This window comes from Melanotaenia boesemani, chromosome 19, assembly GCF_017639745.1.
Source record: "Melanotaenia boesemani isolate fMelBoe1 chromosome 19, fMelBoe1.pri, whole genome shotgun sequence".
NCBI classification, from domain to species: domain Eukaryota; kingdom Metazoa; phylum Chordata; class Actinopteri; order Atheriniformes; family Melanotaeniidae; genus Melanotaenia; species Melanotaenia boesemani.
Genome location: NC_055700.1, coordinates 11,297,724 through 11,319,727, shown reverse-complemented (window position 1 = coordinate 11,319,727; position 22,004 = coordinate 11,297,724). Strand labels below are relative to the sequence as shown.

Below are 22,004 nucleotides of genomic sequence, written 5' to 3'. Positions count from 1 at the left end.
ATTGGCCATTTGTGAGGAGTGTAATTCAGATGATGTTGCTTGGCCAGGATTTACACATAAACCCCTAATTCAAACTGCTTGTTTGATGTTGTTAGTAGAAGCAAAAATGTGCACACATACATAGATTTCTGTAATTTTAGGTAAGATGAGCTTCTGCTTTCCTCTTTCACAGAATCTTCAGAACCTCCAGCCGCTGGATGATTGCTTAGTTGGGCAGACTAAGGAGAACAAGAAGAAGAACCGCTACCAGAACATTGTTCCTTGTAAGAAACAACAAAAAGAGCTTTGGATTTTTTTTTTCTTTCTGTAATTTAATAGTTTACTAAGAATTTCACCAAACAAGCAGGTTACAAAAATATTACAAAAATATCAGATATGATTTGATTTTCTGTTTATATCTTCTAGTTGATACAACTCGCGTTTTGCTTGGCAAAGATGGAGGTTACATCAATGCCAACTTTATTAACATGCCAGTGAAGGACGAAAACTTCATGTACATCGCCTGCCAGGGACCTTTGCCCACCACGCTGGGTGACTTTTGGCAAATGGTCTGGGAGCAGAAGTCCAATGTGATTGCTATGATGACCCAGGAGGTCGAGGGCGGCAAAGTGAAATGTCAGCGGTACTGGCCGGACACGCCGATGACAGCAGAGATGGCAGATGACAGGTTACAAATAATGCTAATCAAAGACCAGCATCTGGACAACTTCGTCATCCGAATCATTGAGGTCAAAGATGTTCAGGTGAACTTATTTTTGTTACTTCTGTTATATTCTAACCTTCTTCAATACCTTTAAATGGACACTTAAACATCAGCGTGTCTCTGTCTCCAGACTAATGAGATTCAGCGTGTAACTCATCTGAACTACACCGGATGGCCTGACCATGGAACGCCCTCACAACCCGAGCAGTTGCTCACATTTATTTCCTACATGAGGCACATTTACCGATCAGGACCCATTATCACACACTGCAGCGCGGGCATTGGCCGTTCAGGGACCCTCATCTGTCTAGACGTGGTTCTGGGCCTCATTAGTAAAGATGCTGATGTAAGTTTGACAGTCCTTGTTATTTATTGGAAAACTTCTTTTTCAGACTACAGTCTAATGAAATATTTTTCCTTTAGTTCGATATTTCAGATGTCGTAAGGAATATGAGACTTCAGAGACACGGAATGGTCCAGACGGAGGTAATTGAATTTGTTACGTAGCTCAACCAGAGTGTATTGGATAATTTATCACTGTGGCTCACATGTTTTCTTGTTGTGTCCTTCTATCTTTTACAGGATCAGTATATTTTCTGCTACCATGTAATCCTCTATGTCCTCAGATGCCTTCAAGCAGAGGAGAACATCTCAGGATAGTAGGAAGAACATATCGCTGTCACATAGACGCCGGGTGACTCTTTCTCTAGAGAAAAACACAAGAGTTAACACTGGCAGAAGCTGCCAAATTACACTACATTTTTAAATGCCTTAAACTATTCAGTTCCTTCAGAGGAAGTCCTTTTTAAGAGGTCTATATTTTTATGTTTGCTTTTTGCATTTTCTCTGGCTGCTACTTCCTTCATTGCATTTATGCAAGCTGCTGATTGTACTGTCACCAGAACACTTTTTTTGTTTGTTTTCCAGATTTCTGAATATTTTAAGATGGTTACAGAATGATCAATGATTTCATATTTTATGTGACACTTTTTGTGTATTTTGAAGCCTATTTTGATGCTGGAACATGCCTTGACAGAATACTATGTCAGTATTTGCTATGTAAATCTGTTATACAGTAACTGCTCACTGCCTGAGGCAAATTATGAATTTTAAATTGTACATATTCATCTCCTGAAAATTAAACTGGATAAATTTTAAGTGCTATGTGGAGGAAATATTTCTTTTAAAAATGACAAAACAAAAAGGGTAAAATGTAGTTGTCTCTTGCACACACCAAAAACAATGTAACTGTTCTCCAGTATTGTAGTTGTGCAGGTGTTAGCAGCAGAGGTGTCTTTTACCACTCACCACCATGATGGTGTCAAAAATGTATGAATTTTAATTGCAAAACAAGCCCAGACATGTAAAAACAGGGTTCATGATAGTTATCTTTCAATTAAGCAAAAGACTTGCACTGCTCAATATATTGGGTAGCGCTTACATGATTTACTAAATAAATATAGCTTAAAGGGTTCCACTGACATGCGGAACTCTATTTACATTAAAGACATTTTCCCCTGTTTGTTTCTTCTTTGGGGAGGTGTCAGTCTGTGGCTGAAGGTGCTTTCCTGAAACACCTTCAAGGTACAGATTGCAAGAATTACTGACATTAGTGGTGAAGATGGGCATAGAAATTACTTCAGATGCCGTGCACAGTTATTTCTTCCAGACATAAACATGTTTTCATCTGCGAGCAAATCCTCTGGCTTCAGATGCTTTGACAACTGAAGGTACTTCAACATTGTGTACATGTGCACTGTCATCTTCTGTTCCTTTTAAGGCATTACTTATCCCTCATGGAGTGTGTGGCACTATTTAAATTCAAGCTAAAAGCTAAAGAATGGAAGATTATTTCCCTGCAGGAGAACATCCTGAACCTGGAGAGTGAGAGGGATAGAGCTTCCACTAATGAAGGGAAAAAATCCAGCGAGCTTAAGTGCATAGTGGAGGGCTAGCAGGAGAAAGTTAGTCAGCTCAGATCTACTCTGCAAAAAAACTCAGCAGGGCCATGAAAAAGAGCCCTGTCAGGAAGCAATACCAATAAGAAATGGAGTCAGCTCTGAAGGAATGCTAAAAAAAACTTCCAACTCATCCAACAGAAAACTGAGTTTCAGGTAGGTGGCCTCACACAGTCTTCAAATGACAAGTTTCCACAGGTCTGTAGACCCAAGAGTGGCATATAAACATAATTTCAGAAACTTGTTATGGGGCAGAATCACAAGAGAAATATCTGGTGTGAGCATCTTGGAGAATGAGACTATATCCATGGCACTTTATGTGCACAGCAACCCCCCACAACCACTCACCCCCTGATCTAATCCTTCACCTTCATAACCCTCTTTGTGCCTCTTTTAACCTTTTAGTTTCTCTCATCTTACCTCTTTACCTAATCCCTACCCATTTTTTCTACCTAATATTTATATCCCCTCATTATACCCTTTTTAAATCCCACCCCTTCCTCACCATCTTATAAATGGGCGAGTGAAGGAAAGCCTTATAATGTTTCTAAGGCACAACTACTACTAGGGTATTATGGGTCGAGGTTCTAATTGTTTGTCACAGTCACCCCCTAGTGGATGAATATTTAAATTACAGTGAGTCACAGAAAAATTAAGGAGATGTAACCTTTTGATTTTATGAGGTACTTCTCTTCAACCAAGAAGATAAAAGGTCACACTCTACTGTGAACCTTGGCTAGAGCTTTCTCTGATGAAGATAATCTTGAATTTACATTAAATGTTTTGTCTTAAATTTACTGGAACAACAGCTTGCCAATCTTTCTGAAAGGAATCCTGGTAGTGTGTTTTCATTATGAAGTACATCTAAAGCGAAACAACTAACATCAGAAGTGTTTCTAAAGGTTAACTACTGTTTAAAGAAGGTGACATGATCTTATGTGGAGCTGTCCACTTTCTTGTGCTGTTTCCTCTCATTTCCCCCACTCTTGATTTGTGTTAGCCTGAACATGGAATATTCACTACAAAGAAAAACGGTTGGTTGAAGACCGATGGTGTTATTATAGATATTGGAGTATAATGTTTCATAAGAACATAAAACTTATTTTGCCATAGGTCACACTTTCTTCAGTGGGAAATTAAAGCTTTCTACTTAAAATGTTAATTTTTGAATAACTGTCCAAATCTGCACGTTAAAAACATGCACAAATCCAAACATAAAGGCCACCATTTTACTTTACATAAAAAGGGAGGGAGATAAATGGTAAAAATTAGATTTCTGTGCATATAGAAAAATAAGCCACTTGTATTTTGCAACAGCTTTATCTAATATTAACTTGATCAACAAAATACAGCGTATTAATTTATTGACAATCCCTGCACTCATCTCAAAAACGGAAGTAAGGACAGTAGAACCGGATGTGACGTACGATCTTCTGGCTACTTGTTTAATGGCAGCGTACACATTGGCCACGCTTGCCTTTTGAAAAGCAGCACTTTTCCTGACTTTTCTCAACATATCACACTTTTTTTTTCTCTAGCCATGTCTGGGCGACAAAACAACAAATTACCGAACAATTTGCCGCAACTTCAGAATTTGATAAAAAGAGATTCGCAGTCTTACGTTGATGAGGTACGTGTGGTTAGCAAGTAATGCTAAAGTTTTTAGCTTGAAGACTATTGCTAATGTAATGATTCAAATATGGCTGTTCTTGTGCTTTAAATAGTTTTCACAGCAGTACCGACACTATCAGTCCAATGTGCAGATCTTCAAATTGCAGCCTGACAAACCGAACAAGGAGCTGGCAGAGCTTGTTATGTTTCTTGCTCAGGTAAAGTAGCAGTCTCTGGATTTTGATGTGCTGCATGAGTTCTGTCATTAAAACGCCTTCTGCTCTCCAGGTTGGTCACTGCTACACGCAGGAGCTGTCAACATTTCCAAAGGAGCTGTCTGAATTATTAATGACTTACCACACAGTCTTGGAGCCTGAGCTACGAATGGTAAGTCCTATCACTTCTAACTACAGCTGTAGCTTGCAGCATGCTGATATGACTTGCTTCCCTTTAGTGCAAATGACTTTAAATGTCTTCATGGGGTTCCTTTGTGCTTGACAGACTTTCTGCAAAGCGCTGATTCTTCTGAGGAATAAGGATCTGATAGAACCCACGAGACTCCTGGAGCTGTTCTTTGAGCTGCTGCGATGTCATGACAAGTTGCTTAGGAAGGTCAGGCCACTCAGTCCTTAAATACATTCAAATGACACGTTTAAAAAAAAATATATATATATATATATATATATATATATATATATATATATATATATATATATATCCATAAGTAGCTGTATTGTATGCAGCATGTTTACTACACAGTCATATATCCCAGTGACAGTTGTTTTGGAGTTACTGTCCTTTGTTTTGTTATATTTGCTTTCAAAGAGCCAGATTTTATTGTAAACTTTTAAAGTGACCCTGTGTACAGGTTCTCTAGCCTTTTTGGACTTTCAGGGGCAGGTCAGGACTTTTGCACAGGAATATAATTTTGCCAATTTGTGAGTGTTTAGCTATGAGTGTATAACTCGGCTCAGTTTATCAGGTGTTTTTTTTCTGGTCTTGTTTGCGCTTGTTTTCAGGCCGTTTGTTTTAATATTTCCTTTTTTATGAAACAGATGTGAACATTTACTTATTTGCCTTTTCTTTCTTTCCACAGACTCTATACACACACATTGTAGCAGACATAAAAAACATCAATGCAAAACATAAAAACAATAAAGTCAACACGGTAAGTACTCAGTGTTTGTCTGTAATATGCGATGAATTGTCAATAAATTATTATATAAATTGTAATGCTCTGCGTTACAGATGTTACAGAACTTCATGTACACCATGCTGAGAGACAGTAATCCCATTGCTGCAAAGATCTCTTTAGATGTGATGGTGGAACTTTATAAAAGGAATATTTGGTGAGTTGAATTAAATCTTTATTTAGTGGGATGCTTTTGTTACTCATTAATAATCTGATGTGATCGTTTTTAATGTTACAGGAATGATGCTAAAACAGTTAACATCATTACAACAGCGTGCTTCTCCAAGGTGACTAAGGTGGGTTTTTTTTTATTTATTATAATTTTTTTTTTCACTTGGAAATCAATACTTTGCTTAACTTCTTTATATTAAATGAAAAGTAATGCATGTGTTTATTTCCATACCTTCATTTTGCCTTGTTTAGATTCTTGTTGCTGGCCTTAAGTTCTTCCTGGGCAAAGATGAAGACGATAACAAGGAGAGTGATTCGGAATCGGAGGTGAGTAACAAAATTGGTCAAAGTAATCGCTGGTAAAACGAAAATAAATAAATAAAAAAAAGATTATTTAAAGCTAATGTGGCTTTTTGAGATTTTATTGAGATCTTGTCTTATTTGCAGAATGAGGGACCATCAGCACGAGATCTGATGGTGCGATACTCCACCGGCAAGAAAACCTCCAAAAACAAGAAGAAGCTGGAAAAGGCCATGAAAGTCCTCAAGGTACCTCTGTGGTAACCTTTAAAAAAGGCTCTACTTATTTACATCTTTGCTCAGATGAGTCCCATTCACAGTTGACTCTCTTCATCTCGACAGAAACACAAGAACAAGAAAAAAGCTGAAGTCTTTAACTTCTCTGCGATTCATCTCATTCACGATCCTCAAGGTAGACTCGCCTGTCCATGCTGCGCCCCAAAGCTGCACATAAACATGTCCTACACTGAACATATCCACAGGCATTAAAGTAACAATTTACAGAGCTGTAAACTATTAAACGTCTCCTCTTGTTAAGATTTCTCCGAGAAGCTCTTGAAGCAGTTGGAAGACTCTAAGGAGCGCTTTGAAGTGAAGATCATGATGATGGAGCTCATATCCCGTTTGGTTGGAATCCATGAGGTTGGTCCGCTACAGGCTATTTAGTTGTTGTGCTTGTGGTTCCTTGTGTAAGCTTTTTTATAGTCTTTTATAGTGAGTATGTACTTAATATTCTCTTCCTTCTGCAGCTCTTTGTCTTCAATTTCTATCCCTTCATCCAGAGGTTTCTGCAGCCCCATCAGAGAGGTGAGAGTCGCTCATATGTAAGTGGGCTCTGATGAGAATACATTTCTAACAATGTTCTGTCTCTGCAGAGGTGACCAAGATTCTCCTGTGTGCGGCCCAGGCTTCCCACCAACTTGTGCCTCCTGAGGTAGGTACTTTACAGATTTAGTCTGTAAATTTAAGTACTTGGTAACTTGATAGTGTAACACTTACACCTTGCAGATCATCGAACCTGTGATCAAGACCATTGCCAACAACTTTGTGACGGACAGGAACTCTGGGGAGGTCATGACTGTCGGGTAAGTCCACGACGTGTCTCTTTTCTGGTTGGACTTATTCCCAGTTAATCTGGCTTTAAATATGCAAATACACAGGTTTAAAGTTATGTAGCGGCAAATGTATATTTTTTACTGTTTTATTTTGTTTTGCACTTTAGTATCAACGCCATCAAGGAGGTGGCAGCTCGCTGTCCGCTTTCCATCACTGAAGACCTGCTGCAGGACTTGGCCCAGTACAAAACCCACAAAGACAAAAGTGAGCAATTGCTCTGCTACTGTTACTATCAGTGCAGAGTGTGTTCTTGTGTTTCAGCTTGTGTTTGTTTGTTTTTTTAGATGTGATGATGTCTGCCAGAGGACTGATTCAGCTGTTCAGGAATCTCAATCCGCAGATGCTGCACAAAAAAGACAGAGTGAGTTATATTAATATCCACGTTATTCTGCTGTCAACATCACAAGAGAAAACATGAAATATTCATGAACACTTTCCAGTTCCCAGAACTGACCAAGCTGCATCTCTCCAACTATAAATGAAACTTTTTTTGTCCAGGGGAGACCCACAGAGGCGTCAGCAGAGGCCAAGATCAAAGAATACGGAGAGCTCGAGGCTAAAGACTACATTCCTGGAGCTGAAGTCCTGGAAGAGGAGGGGGAGAACAAAGAGGGAGAGGAGGATGAAGGTCAGCTGCTGCTGTGGCTGATGGAAGATACAAAATCCAGTTTCAGACCACAAAACCTGTGGGAATGCACGGTTTAAATTCAGCATGTTTTTCCTTATTGTTCATCAGACGGCTGGGAGAGCGCCAGTATTAGCGATGATGGTGAAGATGGGGAGTGGGTGGACGTTCACCACTCATCTGATGAAGAGGCAGGAGAAGTGGTAAAAAAAAGACACATGTTGACAGACTTCAAAAGCTTGATTTATTTATTTATTTAGTTTATAATGGCAGTTTTGACCTTTTTTTTTGTTTGTTTGTTTGTTTATTCCAAACATTTCTGTCAGGCTGAGAAACTTCAGAGTATGGCACCTGAAGAAAGAAAAGCCAAGGCAGCTGCAGTCAGTGTCAGCAGACTCCTCACTCAAGATGATTTTAAGAAAATCCGTCTGGTCCAAATGGCCAAAGAGGTCAACGCTGCCCCAGGGAAGGGCCAGAAGAGGAAGAACGTGGAAATCGACAGTGAAGATGACGACAAGTAATAACTTAAGGAATTCCATTGTTTAGGAGTAGATTAAACATTTCTTTTGTTGAGTTTCTGATTCTGTTTAGTAAGAGTGTGATCCCTGTGTTAATTCACTTTTATTAGTTTTTTATTAGCTTGTTTTTTTTATTTATTTTTTTTTCTGAAAATGTCAGAGGGGAGCTGCTGTCGCTGAGAGACATTGAGAAGCTGCACAAGAAACCAAAAGCAGACAAGGAGACACGACTCGCAACAGCAATGGTAAAGTATTACACTAACTGTAGGGTTAATTTTAGAGGTGTTATTCATGGCATGCGCTTTAAATTTGGATTAATCTACACCAGGGAAGCCCTGATTTTGCACATTAAGTATGAACATTTTGTCTGCTGCATCATTAAGTAGTGGTGTAAAGGGCGACGATTTTAATTGAGATCTATTTTTAGTTTTCTTGATTAAGGATGGTCTATAAAAAATAAAATACTTTTAAGAACTATTACTTTTCTATCAATTTTCTATCAATAAACCAAATCATTAACCAGCTTCAATTCTGTTTCATTTCCAGGCGGGACGGACTGACCGGAAGGATTTCGTCAGAAAGCGGAACAAACTAAACCCACATGCCAGCACGAGCAACAAGGAGAAGAGGAGAAACAAGAACTTCATGATGATGAGACACAGTCAGAACGTCCGAACTAAAGGCAAACGCTCTTTCAGAGAGAAACAGGTAGCTTTGGCCTATCATTTGTATTTATCTGAGGATAAAACACATTTTATTAACTGCATAGGAAATAACAATTTTGGAGTCAGAACTAAAAAAAAATATTTTATTTTTTGTCTAGATCGCTTTGCGGGACGCCCTCCTGAAAAAGAAGAAACAATACAAATAGGACACGTGTTCCTCGTTGTGGCCTTCAGCTGGCCACCACAAACCTGAACTTTGACTGTGTCAAATAATACTGTACATTGTTTAAGCGCCTGTAAACCTTTACTATGTCGGCATATTTGTTTTCAGCAAATAAAGTGCTTATATTTTCACTGTTCTGTAATAAACCATCTTTAATAATTGTACCAATGTATTTCATTCTAGTTGAGTGTTTTAGTTCATTTCTGTACAGTGGTTTCTTAAGATTGTACCTCTTTAAAATGATTTTTAGCCATTTAAAATCAGCAGTGAATATACTGCAGGTCCTGGGAGTTTTTAACATTACTAGGTGACATGACATCTATGTGCTTGACCTTTAACGATAGTATTTTGTCATTACATTTATCAGTATACTCGTTATTTAAATTCAATCACATCATGTCAGCTTGTTTTTAATGTAGGACAGGAAATGCACAGTAAATACATTTTAACCAGGGTGCAAAGGTGTTGCTAATGTGCAATTTTATGACAGTTTTTATAGGACAATATACTTACATAACTGGTAATTGCAGTATAACATTTCCTTACTTTGCATATTACTGTCCAGATCCTTGACTGCACTATAACCAGGAAACAGAGAAATAATAATAAAAAAAAAATTGGAATTGTTTCTGTCATTTAGCTATTTATGAGATACTGTTGTGCATGGCCATGTACAATAACTTTGTTTAAATATTTCAAACTGATTATTTTCTCTGTCCATATTAGTAACATATTCCATTAGATAAAACTGCATTAGCATTTTAACAGTGTGTTTAAAAAAACATTATTAATATGCAATTACGTCAATTGTATATCTTTATTTTTGAATCATGGGGATTTTTTTTAAAACCCTTTTCCCAAATTCTCTTGTTTAAACGACAATACCCATGAAACACCTGGAGTCATAAGAAGCGTGCTGATGCCAAACATTCCACTCAAAGAAGCCGGCATTTTAATTCTTGCTGCGACATGAGGTATCTAATCTAAATGTGTTTTTATATAATAGAGTGTGTGTCTAATGTCTGGCTTTACTGCGTGGCGTTTTACATGATGCTTTTTTGGTAAATTTAAGGTAAAATTCCTTCGTCCATGCCTGGTAACCCAAGCTGTCATGCCAATGCTAGTCTGTGTTAGCAAACAAGCTAACCATCAATCTACAGTTAGCCTAGCTAGCTGGATTGATCATATCGATGCGTTTGATAAAACGAGCATGTTGCGTAAAATATAGTTTTTAATAAGCTGGTAACCAGCTTCCGATTATACTTGCTTTGCTTCCTAAATTGTTGACGTATCATGTAATGTTGAGTATATCTGATTTTCAGCTGGTGTCGACTACTAAGCCCATTATTTTAAACCAAGCTCTAGCATGTTTGACTACCTCTTAGTAGTTCACAGCTAGATATATAAACTGTTCATAAAGCATATCTGATAACTGTAATCCTAAATTGTTCTCTGATGTTACTCTATTATCGAATAGAGGTTATTTAAACATGTTAATTGCAAATATTTCGATTACATTTTCCTGCAGACTTTTATACCACATTGCATATTACGGACACAAATGAAACAAGAAGGGAAAGTTTGGTTAGATGAGGTTGCTAATTAGACGTTATGATTTCATCTCGTTTGCAGATATCTTTTACAACATAATGAAAGCATGCATACAGTACAATACCTCGCATAATTATGAAAAAGGTTAAATAAAATGGTTTACAACAAAAATATTGACAATAAAAATACTTTTGTAATAGGCGTGGAACCTTAAATCAAATAAAAGTGGGGAGGAAAATACCTAAACATAACCAAAACATAAAATCATACACAGCTGTAATAGGGTTGTTCTCTGCTGTCACAGGACTCGGACCATTAAAACTCAGTGTTTGGTACCATTTACTGTATGTCTTTGTTGTGTCCAATGGATGAGTTGAAGTGATTTAACATGATAACAATGAGTCCTCTGGAGCGCATACGCCCCTAATGAAATGTTTATTTTAAGCTTACACGCACAGATGCATAGATAAAGTATTTTTTCCCCCTCTCTCTTTCAGTTCAGATTTAGTAGAGCTGAGTAGCTGTGTTGTACCTCTGAAGTTTTTAAATTATTTACCACCTCGCTCCACTTACTCGCTATAAATAGAGTAGAATCATCTGTGGATGTTGACATCTTAGGGCTGTCTTCCATTGGGCCTAGAGTTATTTTTTGGATAATGTGAATATTACTAAATCTCTGCACATGTTTCATAACTGAACAGTGACAGAGATAAAGCCTTGTAAATAGATCAGAGCTACAGGAATCCTTGGATTATTGGGGTATTTGATGTGACTTGATGTGCTCTGCTCAAATAGCTGAGGAGACTAGTGATGAGGAGCCATACACTGACTCTATTCAGTGGCAAAGCTTGAAAGCTATGAAGTGTGGGTGGAGCTCTGGTCTCTTGCTTTTTGCTTTCAGTAATTAGAAACATATTATCTGAGGAGAGTTCTCATCACATTCAACTGTAGGTATGATTTTTATTATCTGTTTCTAAAATGTGTGCTTTGTTGGTTTGTAGAGAAATTATTGCAGAATATTTGGCACCCGTCTTGCAGAATAGGTAGAAGTGAAGTGACATGAAAGGCGGAGGAATACTGATTAAGCATACACAGCTGGGAGGGGACCTCTCCTCCACTATTTCTACTTTTGAAGTGTGTAGGTGCAACTGAGTTCCAGTAGTTGAATGGTTGTTGTTGTAAATGAGTGGGTGGAATTAAACATTTGGTTTTCTTTAGACTGTGTAGCATGAATAGAATTAGGGCTTTATTGTTGTTAGTAAACTGTATAGTGTTAAAGAAAGAAAGAAAAGGAAAAAGTGCCCATTTTAACTTCTGAGAATCAAAAGCTGTGCAAGTGTTTTGTTAATGGTGCTCAATCCAGCAGTTAAAAAAAAAGAACAGAAAAAGAAAGTACTTGTGATGTTGAAAACAGATAATGACTCTTCTTTCATTTTCTTTGAATTCTTCTTTGGTTTTTACATCCGTATTTTCTCTTCGTGACTAAGGAGAACAAGTCCTGTGTGACCTAAATTGGTTATGAGAATGTAAAATATTGCCCACTGCTTCTTTCTACTTTTTGCCTTTTCTGTGTTCAGGTTTACTCTCTTTCACCCCTCTTGTAGGTGTTTCCTGTAACCCATCATGGCACCAGGGGATGTGGTGCCAGATCATGCAAAGCAGTTGAAGTCTAAGGAGAAACGGCCTGGAAACCGGGCGCCAAAAGCAGAATGTGAGCCTGATGGGTCCTTTGTGTTTGAGGCTCACGAAGCCTGGAAGGACTTCCATAACTCTCTCAGGCATTTCTATGAAGTGGGGGAGCTCTGTGACGTAACACTAAAGGTAGGCCTCTCAGTCTGGACTCAAAAAGATTTATTTGTTTTGCCGTTTTAGTTTATTTTTTTCAGCACTGTAAGTTTTAAAACTAGTTTAGTAAAGAATAGTTTGGTTGTTTTTTTTTTTTTTTCTCAGAAAATTTGCTAAGATTACAAAAGAAAAAAGCGTGGCAAGTAGAAAAATAGTCAGTTTTGTATGAAAGTATCCCCTGTTTCTTGTTTCATTTGTTCTGTATTTGTATCCCTCTGTAGGTTGGCAGTAGGTTGATACCATGCCATAAGCTAGTACTGGCTTGTGTCATCCCTTATTTCAGGTGTGTTTAATGTCTACCTTATTATGTTTTGTTTGTTTGTTTGATTCTTTTTTTTTTTAACCTAGATGTACTTTTTTATTTTTTTACCCTGCATTTTCAAAATGACTGTTTTCTTTATCTTCAACATTTACATGAAGCATCTTTCAGCCAGATGATGACACAGATTTTGCATTAGATCAGTTTAGTGCATCATCAGTTAAAATGTTTAACTCCTACATATTATCTTTAATAAATTTCCTTTATGTTTGTGGAACCAAAACGTAAATATGGTGCTCTTTGAGAAGGAGTTTAATCATTTCCCTTGACATATTTTTTTTTTTTCAAAATCTAGATTGTTATTAAAGCTTTAATGTAAAATGTAAATTTAGTCACAATTGATGCTGTGGAGAGATTCTTATTGGTTCCATTTATATCCCTCAGCTAGTGAAGTTTTTTTTTTGTTTAATTGTGATTTGTATATTCAGATCTGATACTGCCTCTGAAGATCCTTTAATCCTTGTATAAGGATTATATTAATTCTAAATATAAAGATAAAAAAACAAAACAAATAAAAACCTCTAACCAACTTACAGGTGAAACTAAAAAAAAATGTATATCACACAAAGCTAAATGTAATTTTACTAATTCAACTTTAAAAAGGTAAACTAATATATATTCTCATTATATGCAGTGAGATATTTAAAGCATTTATTTGCTATAATTTTGGTGAATATGGCTTACAGCTTATGAACACCCAAAAATATAAGTCTCAGAAAGTTAGAATAGTGTGAAAAGCTTCAATGTTGTAGCCTCAAAGTGCCACACTCTAATTAATTCAAATCACCTGCATAAGACTCCTGAGCATTTAAATGGTCTCTCAGTCTATTTCAGTAGAATTCACAATCATGGAGAAGGCTGCTGACCTGGCAGTTGTGCAGAAAACTTTTATTAAGTCCAGAGTCAACACAGCCAAGCAGATCTGTTGCCATCTAGAGGCGAAGGTTGGATATCTGCTTAGACACATCAAAAGCTCTTAGAAAAGATCTGAAAGATCATTTTTAGAACTAAAGGAGTGATGGGCTTTGTCCACACAAGCATCCTGTTACATAAAAAATTAACTCAATAACAAACCAACAGGTAGTATCCCACTATCTGAGGGTGCATGTACACCAGACATTTTGATTCGAATCCTAACCGAATCATAAATAACGTATCAGGCGATAGGTGGCTCTGGATGGGAGAAATAGTTCGTGGTCAGACATGAAAATATTCGGTAAAAGTTCTGATAGAAATCTGACAGGACTGTTAGGATCTGATGCAGCTCCATTTTTAGCTGTTATATACTAGAAACCAAAGTTGTCCTGCATTAACGAATAGATGATAGAGTCCCCAATCGGAGCAAGTTTGTATCCTGGTGTGAATGCACCCTTATCTTGGGAAAGAAAGGAAACGTAATAAGGGTTAAAAATTTGGTGGAGAGTTTGAGAGTATGCATGGTAAAAAAGTTTTTTTTTTTTGTTTGTTTTTTTTTTTTTTAATCTCACTGCTCTCTCTTCATGTTTATACGTTAGTTTTTATTTGAATTCACTAATGGCCAGTGAAGAGCTGAACCAGCAACTGAGGACATTTAAGTGTGTATACAGCAGCAGAAAGGAGGGATTTGTGTATATCTGGGTAAAAGGACATCAATAAAGTATCTTCAAAACAAAAAGAAACCCAGAGAGATAAATTACATAATTTGCAGTCAATCTCTTTCTGCACAAACAATAATCTTCTCTCTGCTGAAGTGAGAGGAAACAAGATGTGATGATGGAGCTGTGATGGAGCTGTGTTTGTCGCATTGCTGGCACCATAGTGACCGAACCAGTAGTCTGCCAGGAGATTTTAGAGTACGTGCTTCCTTCAGCAGAAAAGCTTTTTGGAGATGCTGACTTTGTTTTCCAGCAGGACTTGGCACCTGCCCACACTGCCAAAAGAACCAAAACCTGGTTCAATAACTGTACTTGATTGACTAGCAAACTCTCCTGACCTGAACTCTGTAGAACTCTGTGGGGTTGCCAAGAGAAAGATGAGACCGAGCAATGCAAAAGAGTTGAAGGCCATGCCAACCATGCCACACCGAAATGAGGCACCAGTTTATGCTATAGGGGCTCAAACCAAGTACTGAGTTCATCTGTATGACTATACTCTGTAGATGGTCAGCATTTCTGTTATTGATATCATCTAGTCTTCTCATTTTCTGAGATTTTGATTGTTGGGTTTTCATAAGCTGTAAGCCATAATCTTAAAAATTATAATGAATAAATGCTTAAAATATCTCAATTTGCATGTAATGACACTATATACTATGTTAGTTTAGCTTTTTAAGATGAAATACTGAAATAAATTAAGTTTTGTGTGATATTCTAATTTTTTGAGTGTCACCTGTAACTATCATCCACCCAACTCTCACGGTCACTTGCCCAGAGCTCTGGCTGTTGAAGCCAATGTTAATGTCAAATTAGTTTATTCTGTGGGCAGTGCTGCTGCTTCTTTCTCTTGTTTTGGATCTAGGACAGAGTGGGATGGGATATTAAAGTATCCAGACTGGAGCTAGTTGGTTAACATAAATTCATGGCGTACCTCTGTGGGCGGGGCTTTAAAAGATTTTATTAAAATTTCAAAGGGTAACACAAATTATCTTTGTGTTCATCACAAATTAAACATGAGAAGTAGAAGTACAAAAGAACAAAGTCTTTTATATTATATTAATTATAAAACATGATGGGAACAAATCCATGAGAGCATAAGCCAGCTAACTACAGTATAAGCTTAAATCCTGTGATTACCATATAAAGAACATAACCCCACCTAAGAACCTTTTTTTAAATGGGTTTAAAATCGGTAACAAATAGACACTACTAGTGTACATCAAGACAAAATATGTGTTTGACAGCTTGAAGCTTACAGCACGGCTCTATTTTACGTGGACTTTAGTTTTAGATGTAAAGTTGTTTGGTGTCCCCTAAGTGTCTCTTTCTTTCTTCAGGGCCATGTTCCTGTCAGAAATGTCAGAAGCCAAACAGGAACTCATAGAGATTAAGGACTTTGATGGAGATGCCATCCAGGACCTGGTGCATTTTGCTTACACCTCGAAACTCACTTTAACTGTTGACAATGTCCAACCCCTGCTTTATGCTGCCTGCATCCTTCAGGTAAAACAAGTAGATTCCGTCAACAAGGACCACAGTGAAGTCACATCTTCTGTATTTTTATTGATAATATAACCGTTGTCAACAACAATTCTCCCAGGACAATATGATATTCTGTGTTATGCATCAGTGTGTGAAACAGGCTTATTGCTTGACTCTGTCAGGTTGAGTTGGTGGCGAGAGCTTGCTGCGAGTACATGAAGGCCCACTTTCACCCCACTAACTGCCTGGCAGTTCGAACTTTTGCTGAGAGCCACAATCGTGTGGACCTGATGGACATGGCTGATCGCTACGCCTGTGAGCACTTTACTGAGGTGGTGGAGTGTGAGGACTTCACATGCGTATCGCCTCAACACTTGCGCACATTATTGTCCTCCTGTGATCTCAATATCCACTCGGAGACACAGGTGTACAATGCAGCAGTGAAGTGGCTGAAAGCAAACCCACAGCACCATGAGGCCTGGCTGGACCAGATCATGTCTCAGGTTACAGAATTTATATTCTTGTTTGTTTCAGTGGTAGCTTTCTGTTTTTGTGCTTTTATACTTTTACAGCTAAGTTTAATTATTTCCTGAATGTATGGTTACATAACTGTGGGTTAAATTAGTGTTGCATGTATGTTTACAGCTTTGTGTCATCACATCAGTGACTGTGTCTCCATCAGGTGCGCCTTCCTCTGCTGCCTGTAGAGTTCCTTACTGGAACAGTGGCAAAAGACGAGATGATCAAAGGTAACCTGAATTGTCGTGACCTGATGGATGAAGCCAGAAACTACCACCTGCACCTCAGCAACAAGGCGGTTCCAGACTTTGAGTATTCAGTCCGCACCATCCCCCGAAAGCATACTGCAGGTACTACTTATATAAGATTTTGTTTTGTTTGCATAAGAAAAACCCCTTTTTTTACATGCAAGAAAAACACCCAACTCCTTACAAACTCGAGGTCATGTGGAAAGTGGCATATAGCCTTCTCCAACACATCCACTCTTTCCTAGTGTCCTGAGATGCTATTAACTGAAAGCTGACACAGCCAAATGATACATTGCCATAGATCCAATATTATGAAATGAAAAAAGAGGGGGAAAAAAACAAGCAAACCTAGAAAACTGATTAATTTATCTACAGCTGAATGAGAGATTCTTTCTCTCGTGGCACAAAGTGCCATGCATTTCTGAAATAAAACGTGAAGTGTTGCTTTTGCCAAAAGGAAAGATGAAAACAAGTCAGTGACATTGGGAAGAGAAGATGTTGTAATCCATCATCTCCCACATAAAAAACATGCACAGAATATCTAATAAAAGACATCCGTTCTGGGTTATGGCATTGCACTCTGGTTTGGCATTTCTTAAAATACAAATAATTATAAATCCTAATTTTATATTCCATCATAAACATATCTTATTGAGTTGGCACTAATTCATTCAGCAAGGATAATATAATAATAAACAGTTGTGATAACTTATCATTTTTATACAAAGTTAATCATCTTTAATTTAGTACATGTTTTACTATTATGAAATATTGTGTTTAATATTAATTTTCACACGTGATAAAGTATGAATTATATTCTGAAAATGTACCAACCTATTGCCATGTCTAAACGCTTCCTCAGGGGTTTTATTCTGTGTTGGTGGCCGGGGAGGTTCTGGTGACCCATTTCGGAGCATTGAATGCTACTCCATCACTAAAAACAGCTGGTTCTTTGGTCCTGAAATGAACAGCAGACGACGGCATGTGGGGGTAATATCTGTCGGAGGTAAGAGGGGCTTCTTATGGCAACACTACAAAGGGTCAAATAAGTCTGGTTTAGAAAATAGGGTATTTTTACTCTACCTGAATATACAACCACCTAGACACATAACTGATGTGCCACTAGTCAAACCTCCAGTTTATTATTTTTAAAAAAAGATTAAACTTTACACATATTTTTTGTTGTTTTTTAGGCAAAGTGTATGCTGTTGGTGGCCATGATGGCAATGAACACCTAGGCAACATGGAGATGTTTGATCCCCTCACTAACAAGTGGATGATGAAAGCCTCTATGAACACCAAAAGGTTGTAGACTGTAGTGAAACATTTTTAAATCACAGATTTTTTTCTCTCCAAGTTCTATTTTTTTATTTCACTTTAGTCAGAAGTAGATCAGATTGTTCGTAAATTATACATTTGTTTCAATGAGCCATTTTTCTTCTACTGTTCCTCTTACCGTGTTAAGTACAATAGTGCAAATTTTGAGCACGGATCTGTGTTTCAGGAGGGGTATAGCCTTGGCAGCTCTTGGTGGTCCTATATATGCTATTGGAGGTTTGGATGACAACTCCTGCTTCAATGATGTGGAGCGTTATGACATTGAAAGTGACAGCTGGAGTGCTGTGGCCCCGATGAACACACCCAGAGGAGGGGTGGGATCAGTTGCTTTGGGGGTAAAAACTAATTAGCAAAGTTAGCATTTCATGTCTGTTGTGTGATTTTTTTTTTTTTTTCTTCTGCCTTTCACTGATTTGTATCCTCTCCCTGTCAGAGTTACGTCTATGCAGTGGGTGGAAACGATGGCGTGGCGTCGCTGTCCAGTGTGGAAAGGTTTAATCCTCACCTAAACAAGTGGACAGAAGTCAGTGAGATGGGCCAACGACGGGCCGGGAATGGAGTCAGCAAACTCAATGGCTGCCTCTATGTAGTGGGTGAGAGGACTGTGATGATCTGTGTTCATCACTTTGGTTTTGAGAGTCAGATAATGTTTGTTGGAGTCGTAAAGAGCATTCCGAAGATGGTTTGCCGACTGGTGCTTTTCTGATGCACCCACATCACATGCTTTGAGTCCACACCCTTCAGTTTTATATACAGTGGCGTGAATTAAGACAAAAGTTCATTTTTACTTGATAGCTGATTCACAGAGGATGATCATTTTATTACACTGCTGAAATTTGAACTTTATTTTAGCATTCGCTTTCTGTCATATCACCACTTGAACCAAATAAGCAAACAAATAACAAGAGAACTTAAAGTTAAAGTGTTAGTTGTTGTTGATAACATCTTTTTTCACAGCAATATTTGTCTTTCCTGTGATCTTTATTAGGTGGTTTTGATGACAACTCACCCCTGAGTTCTGTAGAGCGCTTTGACCCCCGAATGCACCGCTGGGAGTACGTGTCTGAGCTCACCACCCCACGCGGTGGTGTCGGGGTTGCTACTGTCATGGGGAGAGTGTTTGCGGTCGGGGGACACAATGGAAACATATACCTGAACACAGTGGAGGCTTTTGAGCCGAGAATGAACAGGTGAAGAGGATTGCTTCAAAACTTCGTCCTTTTAATGTGATGACAAATTGAACATAGCATTATTTAGGCATTCAGTGGAGTTAAGCTGAACCAGCTGATACTCGCACAGACCACTTCTATAGGACTCTTTGTGAGCTGTACCATCAACTTTCTTTTCATGCTTATCATTAGTTCTCTGCATATCATATGTTGTCATTTGAGTAATTTCTATGATCTGATTGGAGCACTACTGCAAGAATAGCCTATCTAACCAAGTCTTACAATCTTATGTTCAGCCAAAAAGTCCTTTTTCAGCTTGTTTTTGAAGGTTTTATATTAGGCAAGAGCAGAATGTCTGAGATTGTTTATCAGGTTTTGAGAGTTTTTTTATTAGTTACTAAATCCTAAAATTAGTTATTTTACACACATTAAGTTAAATCTGAGACACTGCTTGAGATCACACTGTCTCTCACACCGTTTTATTTTTCTGAAAACTTGTTTCCAGACCTCCCAGTACCAGCTTTCACACACTGCACATGGCTATCCTAATATAAGGAAAAAAAAACATCTAACTTGAGAAAATTTAAACTATAATCACTTGACAAAATGTGCGAGTGCGTAAGATAATTAGACTTGGTACGATTTCCTGAAATAAAACAATTCCAGACTTTGAACAAGTGACAAATATCTTAAAACAAGTGGTGAAACACTCTTTCCAAGTCCTTATTGCAGTAAAAAACAAACTAAAAACTAACCAGTCAATGCTTCTTTTAATGTTGTTTTTCTCTTTTTGAGAGAAAAGATCTTAAAACAAGATTAATTTAAACAAGAATTCATGAAGTGCAAGTTTAATTTTGTGCATGTTTAAAACAGCCAGCATGTTGTTGGTGTGTGACATGGTGCTGTAAAGTGATGTTTTAGGCTGGAACACAAAGTTAGGAAGTGAGTTTTTTCAGCCCTGGCACCTTACCAAGCAAAAGCCGCTCCAGGAACGTACATTATAAATGTCAGTGTGCCATTAAAATGAACCAGAAACACATATTTCTTTAAGGTCAGAAACTTTCAAAGATATTTCTTGTCTAAAGACCAATTTTTTATTTATTTTCAATTTCAAGAAATCTAACCAAGTGTAATTATTAACCCACTTCATGGCATATTATTTAACTTGATTATAGTCTGAATCTTCTCAAGTTCAGAGTTTATTTGGTGAGCTCATTTTATTTGTGTGTCTTCGTTGTTTAGATGGGAGCTGGTGGGCTCTGTGTCCCACTGCCGGGCCGGCGCTGGAGTCGCTGTGTGTTCGTCTCACGTCAGCCAGATCAGAGACGTCGGCCAGGGCTCCAGCAACGTGGTCAACTGTATGTGACGACAATCCCGTGTCGCCTGCCAGGTCACCGTCAGATCTCTGAACAAGCACAGCACACAAAGCACACAGACTAACGTTACTGTTATTGCTGAGCATGAGCATCTTACTGAAGGCTGATGCTGAGTTGGCACAAAACGACTGAGGAATATTCGCTCGAATTTCCACACTTGAAACCTGAAGTGACACAATGACGTAATTCCAGACTCCTGCTGGTGTTAATTAAAATCATTGATGTAGTATTTTGTACTGTATTTTCTCCTGTTTGTTTGCATTTGACATAGTTTTCTCTATTTTTTAAGGGGACAATAGTAGCGGAGCCTTTTTTTATTTTAAGACAAACCTCCTGAGAATGATTGGCGCTAGTAAGAAAGAGTTTCTTGTCTCTAAAAAGCTCTGCACATGTTGTTCTCCGTGTAGGTTATGATAGATCTTTACCAGCCTGAGTGGTTAAAACGTTGACATCTTCAGTTCTGTGAAATGGGATATGAAGCTTCACATAGATAAGCTAAGATTTCCTGTGATCTTGCTCCAGGAAAAACACTCCTGCTACAGTAGTTTGACTTTTTAAAGCTGTGTTTGAGATTTTATTTCTGCAGATTTATCTGGACTGTGCCATTAATATGTTTTAAATAATCATTTTAAGCTCCTTGAGTTGAAGCAGTTCTCAGCTGAGATTTAAGATACTCTGGGAATCACACTCCAAGATCCGGTTCATTTGCCTGCTGAATGCGAGTCACTTTATTTACTTCAGTTTCCTAACTGAGAGAGGTGTCACACCTCTTACATGAAGGTCGAGCAGTGATCAGAGCAACATGGTGATCCCCTTCTATGCCAGTTTTACCCGACTGAGCAGATCAATCTAAGATTTGTTTTTCTTTGACGATAGCTGGACTGTCAGAAATCCTAATCAATTTGCTTTATGAGATTTAGCCGAGGTTTGTGTCTGCAGATAGTCCCATAATATTTCAATGTATAGACATTTTTGTATTGTCAAACTGTTGTATCTTTGATATTAGTCTTTACTATATTATTCGTTGTTGTGCACTATTTTCTTAGAATAGATGTGAAGTCTGAATATATTTTTGTCTGAATTGAAAAATTTCACGTTAAGTTTGAGGATGTTTATTTAAATGACTATCGCTGCAATTCTGGCAGTTTAGTTTTGAGAGCAGTGGCACAGATAACTTTTAAAGAAATTATATTTACAATTTGTACAGTAAGAGATGCATATTACGCTATTTGTGGGCCACTGGTGCGAATACTATCAATCATTTTTACACCAAATATGAAGCAAATTTTGTCTTTTCTAAACTTGGATATGTAACTTGGATATGTGTTGTACTTTCTCCTTTTGACTGCTTCTATCTTGTGCTATATTTACATGATATTGGTATAAATTGGTACAATAAAGTTATGTGTAAAGCTCACTAATGGGATTCCTCTGTTTTTTC

The 22,004-nt window shown here is 37.8% G+C and overlaps 3 protein-coding genes across 5 annotated transcripts in view; all 3 read left to right on the top strand.

Moving 5' to 3' along the window:
• Window positions 1–1,861, top strand: part of ptpn13 (protein tyrosine phosphatase non-receptor type 13) — a 40,697-nt gene extending 38,836 nt beyond the window's left edge. For all 3 annotated transcript variants that reach the window (XM_041969997.1, XM_041969996.1, XM_041969995.1), the window contains 5 exons: window positions 173–263; window positions 406–743; window positions 834–1,049; window positions 1,127–1,189; window positions 1,286–1,861. In XM_041969997.1, coding sequence (XP_041825931.1) covers window positions 173–263; window positions 406–743; window positions 834–1,049; window positions 1,127–1,189; window positions 1,286–1,363 — 786 coding nt within the window. In that variant the 3' untranslated portion in view covers window positions 1,364–1,861. The remainder of the gene's footprint in view (window positions 1–172; window positions 264–405; window positions 744–833; window positions 1,050–1,126; window positions 1,190–1,285) is intronic.
• A 2,224-nt stretch (window positions 1,862–4,085) lies between these two features.
• sdad1 (SDA1 domain containing 1) lies at window positions 4,086–9,213 on the top strand. Its single transcript, XM_041970842.1, has 22 exons — window positions 4,086–4,291; window positions 4,386–4,490; window positions 4,561–4,659; window positions 4,774–4,884; window positions 5,369–5,440; window positions 5,521–5,621; window positions 5,703–5,760; window positions 5,888–5,962; window positions 6,083–6,184; window positions 6,278–6,347; window positions 6,474–6,577; window positions 6,685–6,742; window positions 6,811–6,869; window positions 6,944–7,020; window positions 7,158–7,255; window positions 7,336–7,412; window positions 7,550–7,679; window positions 7,788–7,879; window positions 8,003–8,193; window positions 8,355–8,439; window positions 8,741–8,902; window positions 9,018–9,213. Exons 1-22 carry the CDS (start codon window positions 4,202–4,204, stop codon window positions 9,063–9,065), a joined length of 2,064 nt encoding a protein of 687 aa, XP_041826776.1. The 5' UTR covers window positions 4,086–4,201; the 3' UTR covers window positions 9,066–9,213.
• A 761-nt stretch (window positions 9,214–9,974) lies between these two features.
• klhl8 (kelch-like family member 8) lies at window positions 9,975–21,980 on the top strand. Its single transcript, XM_041970615.1, has 12 exons — window positions 9,975–10,056; window positions 12,238–12,454; window positions 12,700–12,761; window positions 15,769–15,934; window positions 16,096–16,416; window positions 16,596–16,782; window positions 17,543–17,686; window positions 17,874–17,985; window positions 18,185–18,353; window positions 18,452–18,611; window positions 19,007–19,208; window positions 20,430–21,980. The coding sequence occupies exons 2-12, from the start codon at window positions 12,257–12,259 to the stop codon at window positions 20,551–20,553; spliced, it is 1,845 nt and encodes a 614-aa protein (XP_041826549.1). The 5' UTR covers window positions 9,975–10,056; window positions 12,238–12,256; the 3' UTR covers window positions 20,554–21,980.
• Window positions 21,981–22,004: the final 24 nt, after the last annotated feature.

Coding starts and splice junctions, on each gene's coding strand:
- klhl8 (XM_041970615.1), top strand. CDS start 12,257: ATGGCACCAGGGGATGTGGTGCCAGATCATGCAAAGCAGTTGAAGTCT. Junction 16,417..16,595: donor TGGACCAGATCATGTCTCAG/GTTACAGAATTT, acceptor TGTCTCCATCAG/GTGCGCCTTCCTCTGCTGCC. Junction 18,354..18,451: donor TGGGATCAGTTGCTTTGGGG/GTAAAAACTAAT, acceptor TCTCCCTGTCAG/AGTTACGTCTATGCAGTGGG.
- sdad1 (XM_041970842.1), top strand. CDS start 4,202: ATGTCTGGGCGACAAAACAACAAATTACCGAACAATTTGCCGCAACTT. Junction 4,491..4,560: donor TTGTTATGTTTCTTGCTCAG/GTAAAGTAGCAG, acceptor TCTGCTCTCCAG/GTTGGTCACTGCTACACGCA. Junction 8,903..9,017: donor GCTCTTTCAGAGAGAAACAG/GTAGCTTTGGCC, acceptor TTTTTTGTCTAG/ATCGCTTTGCGGGACGCCCT.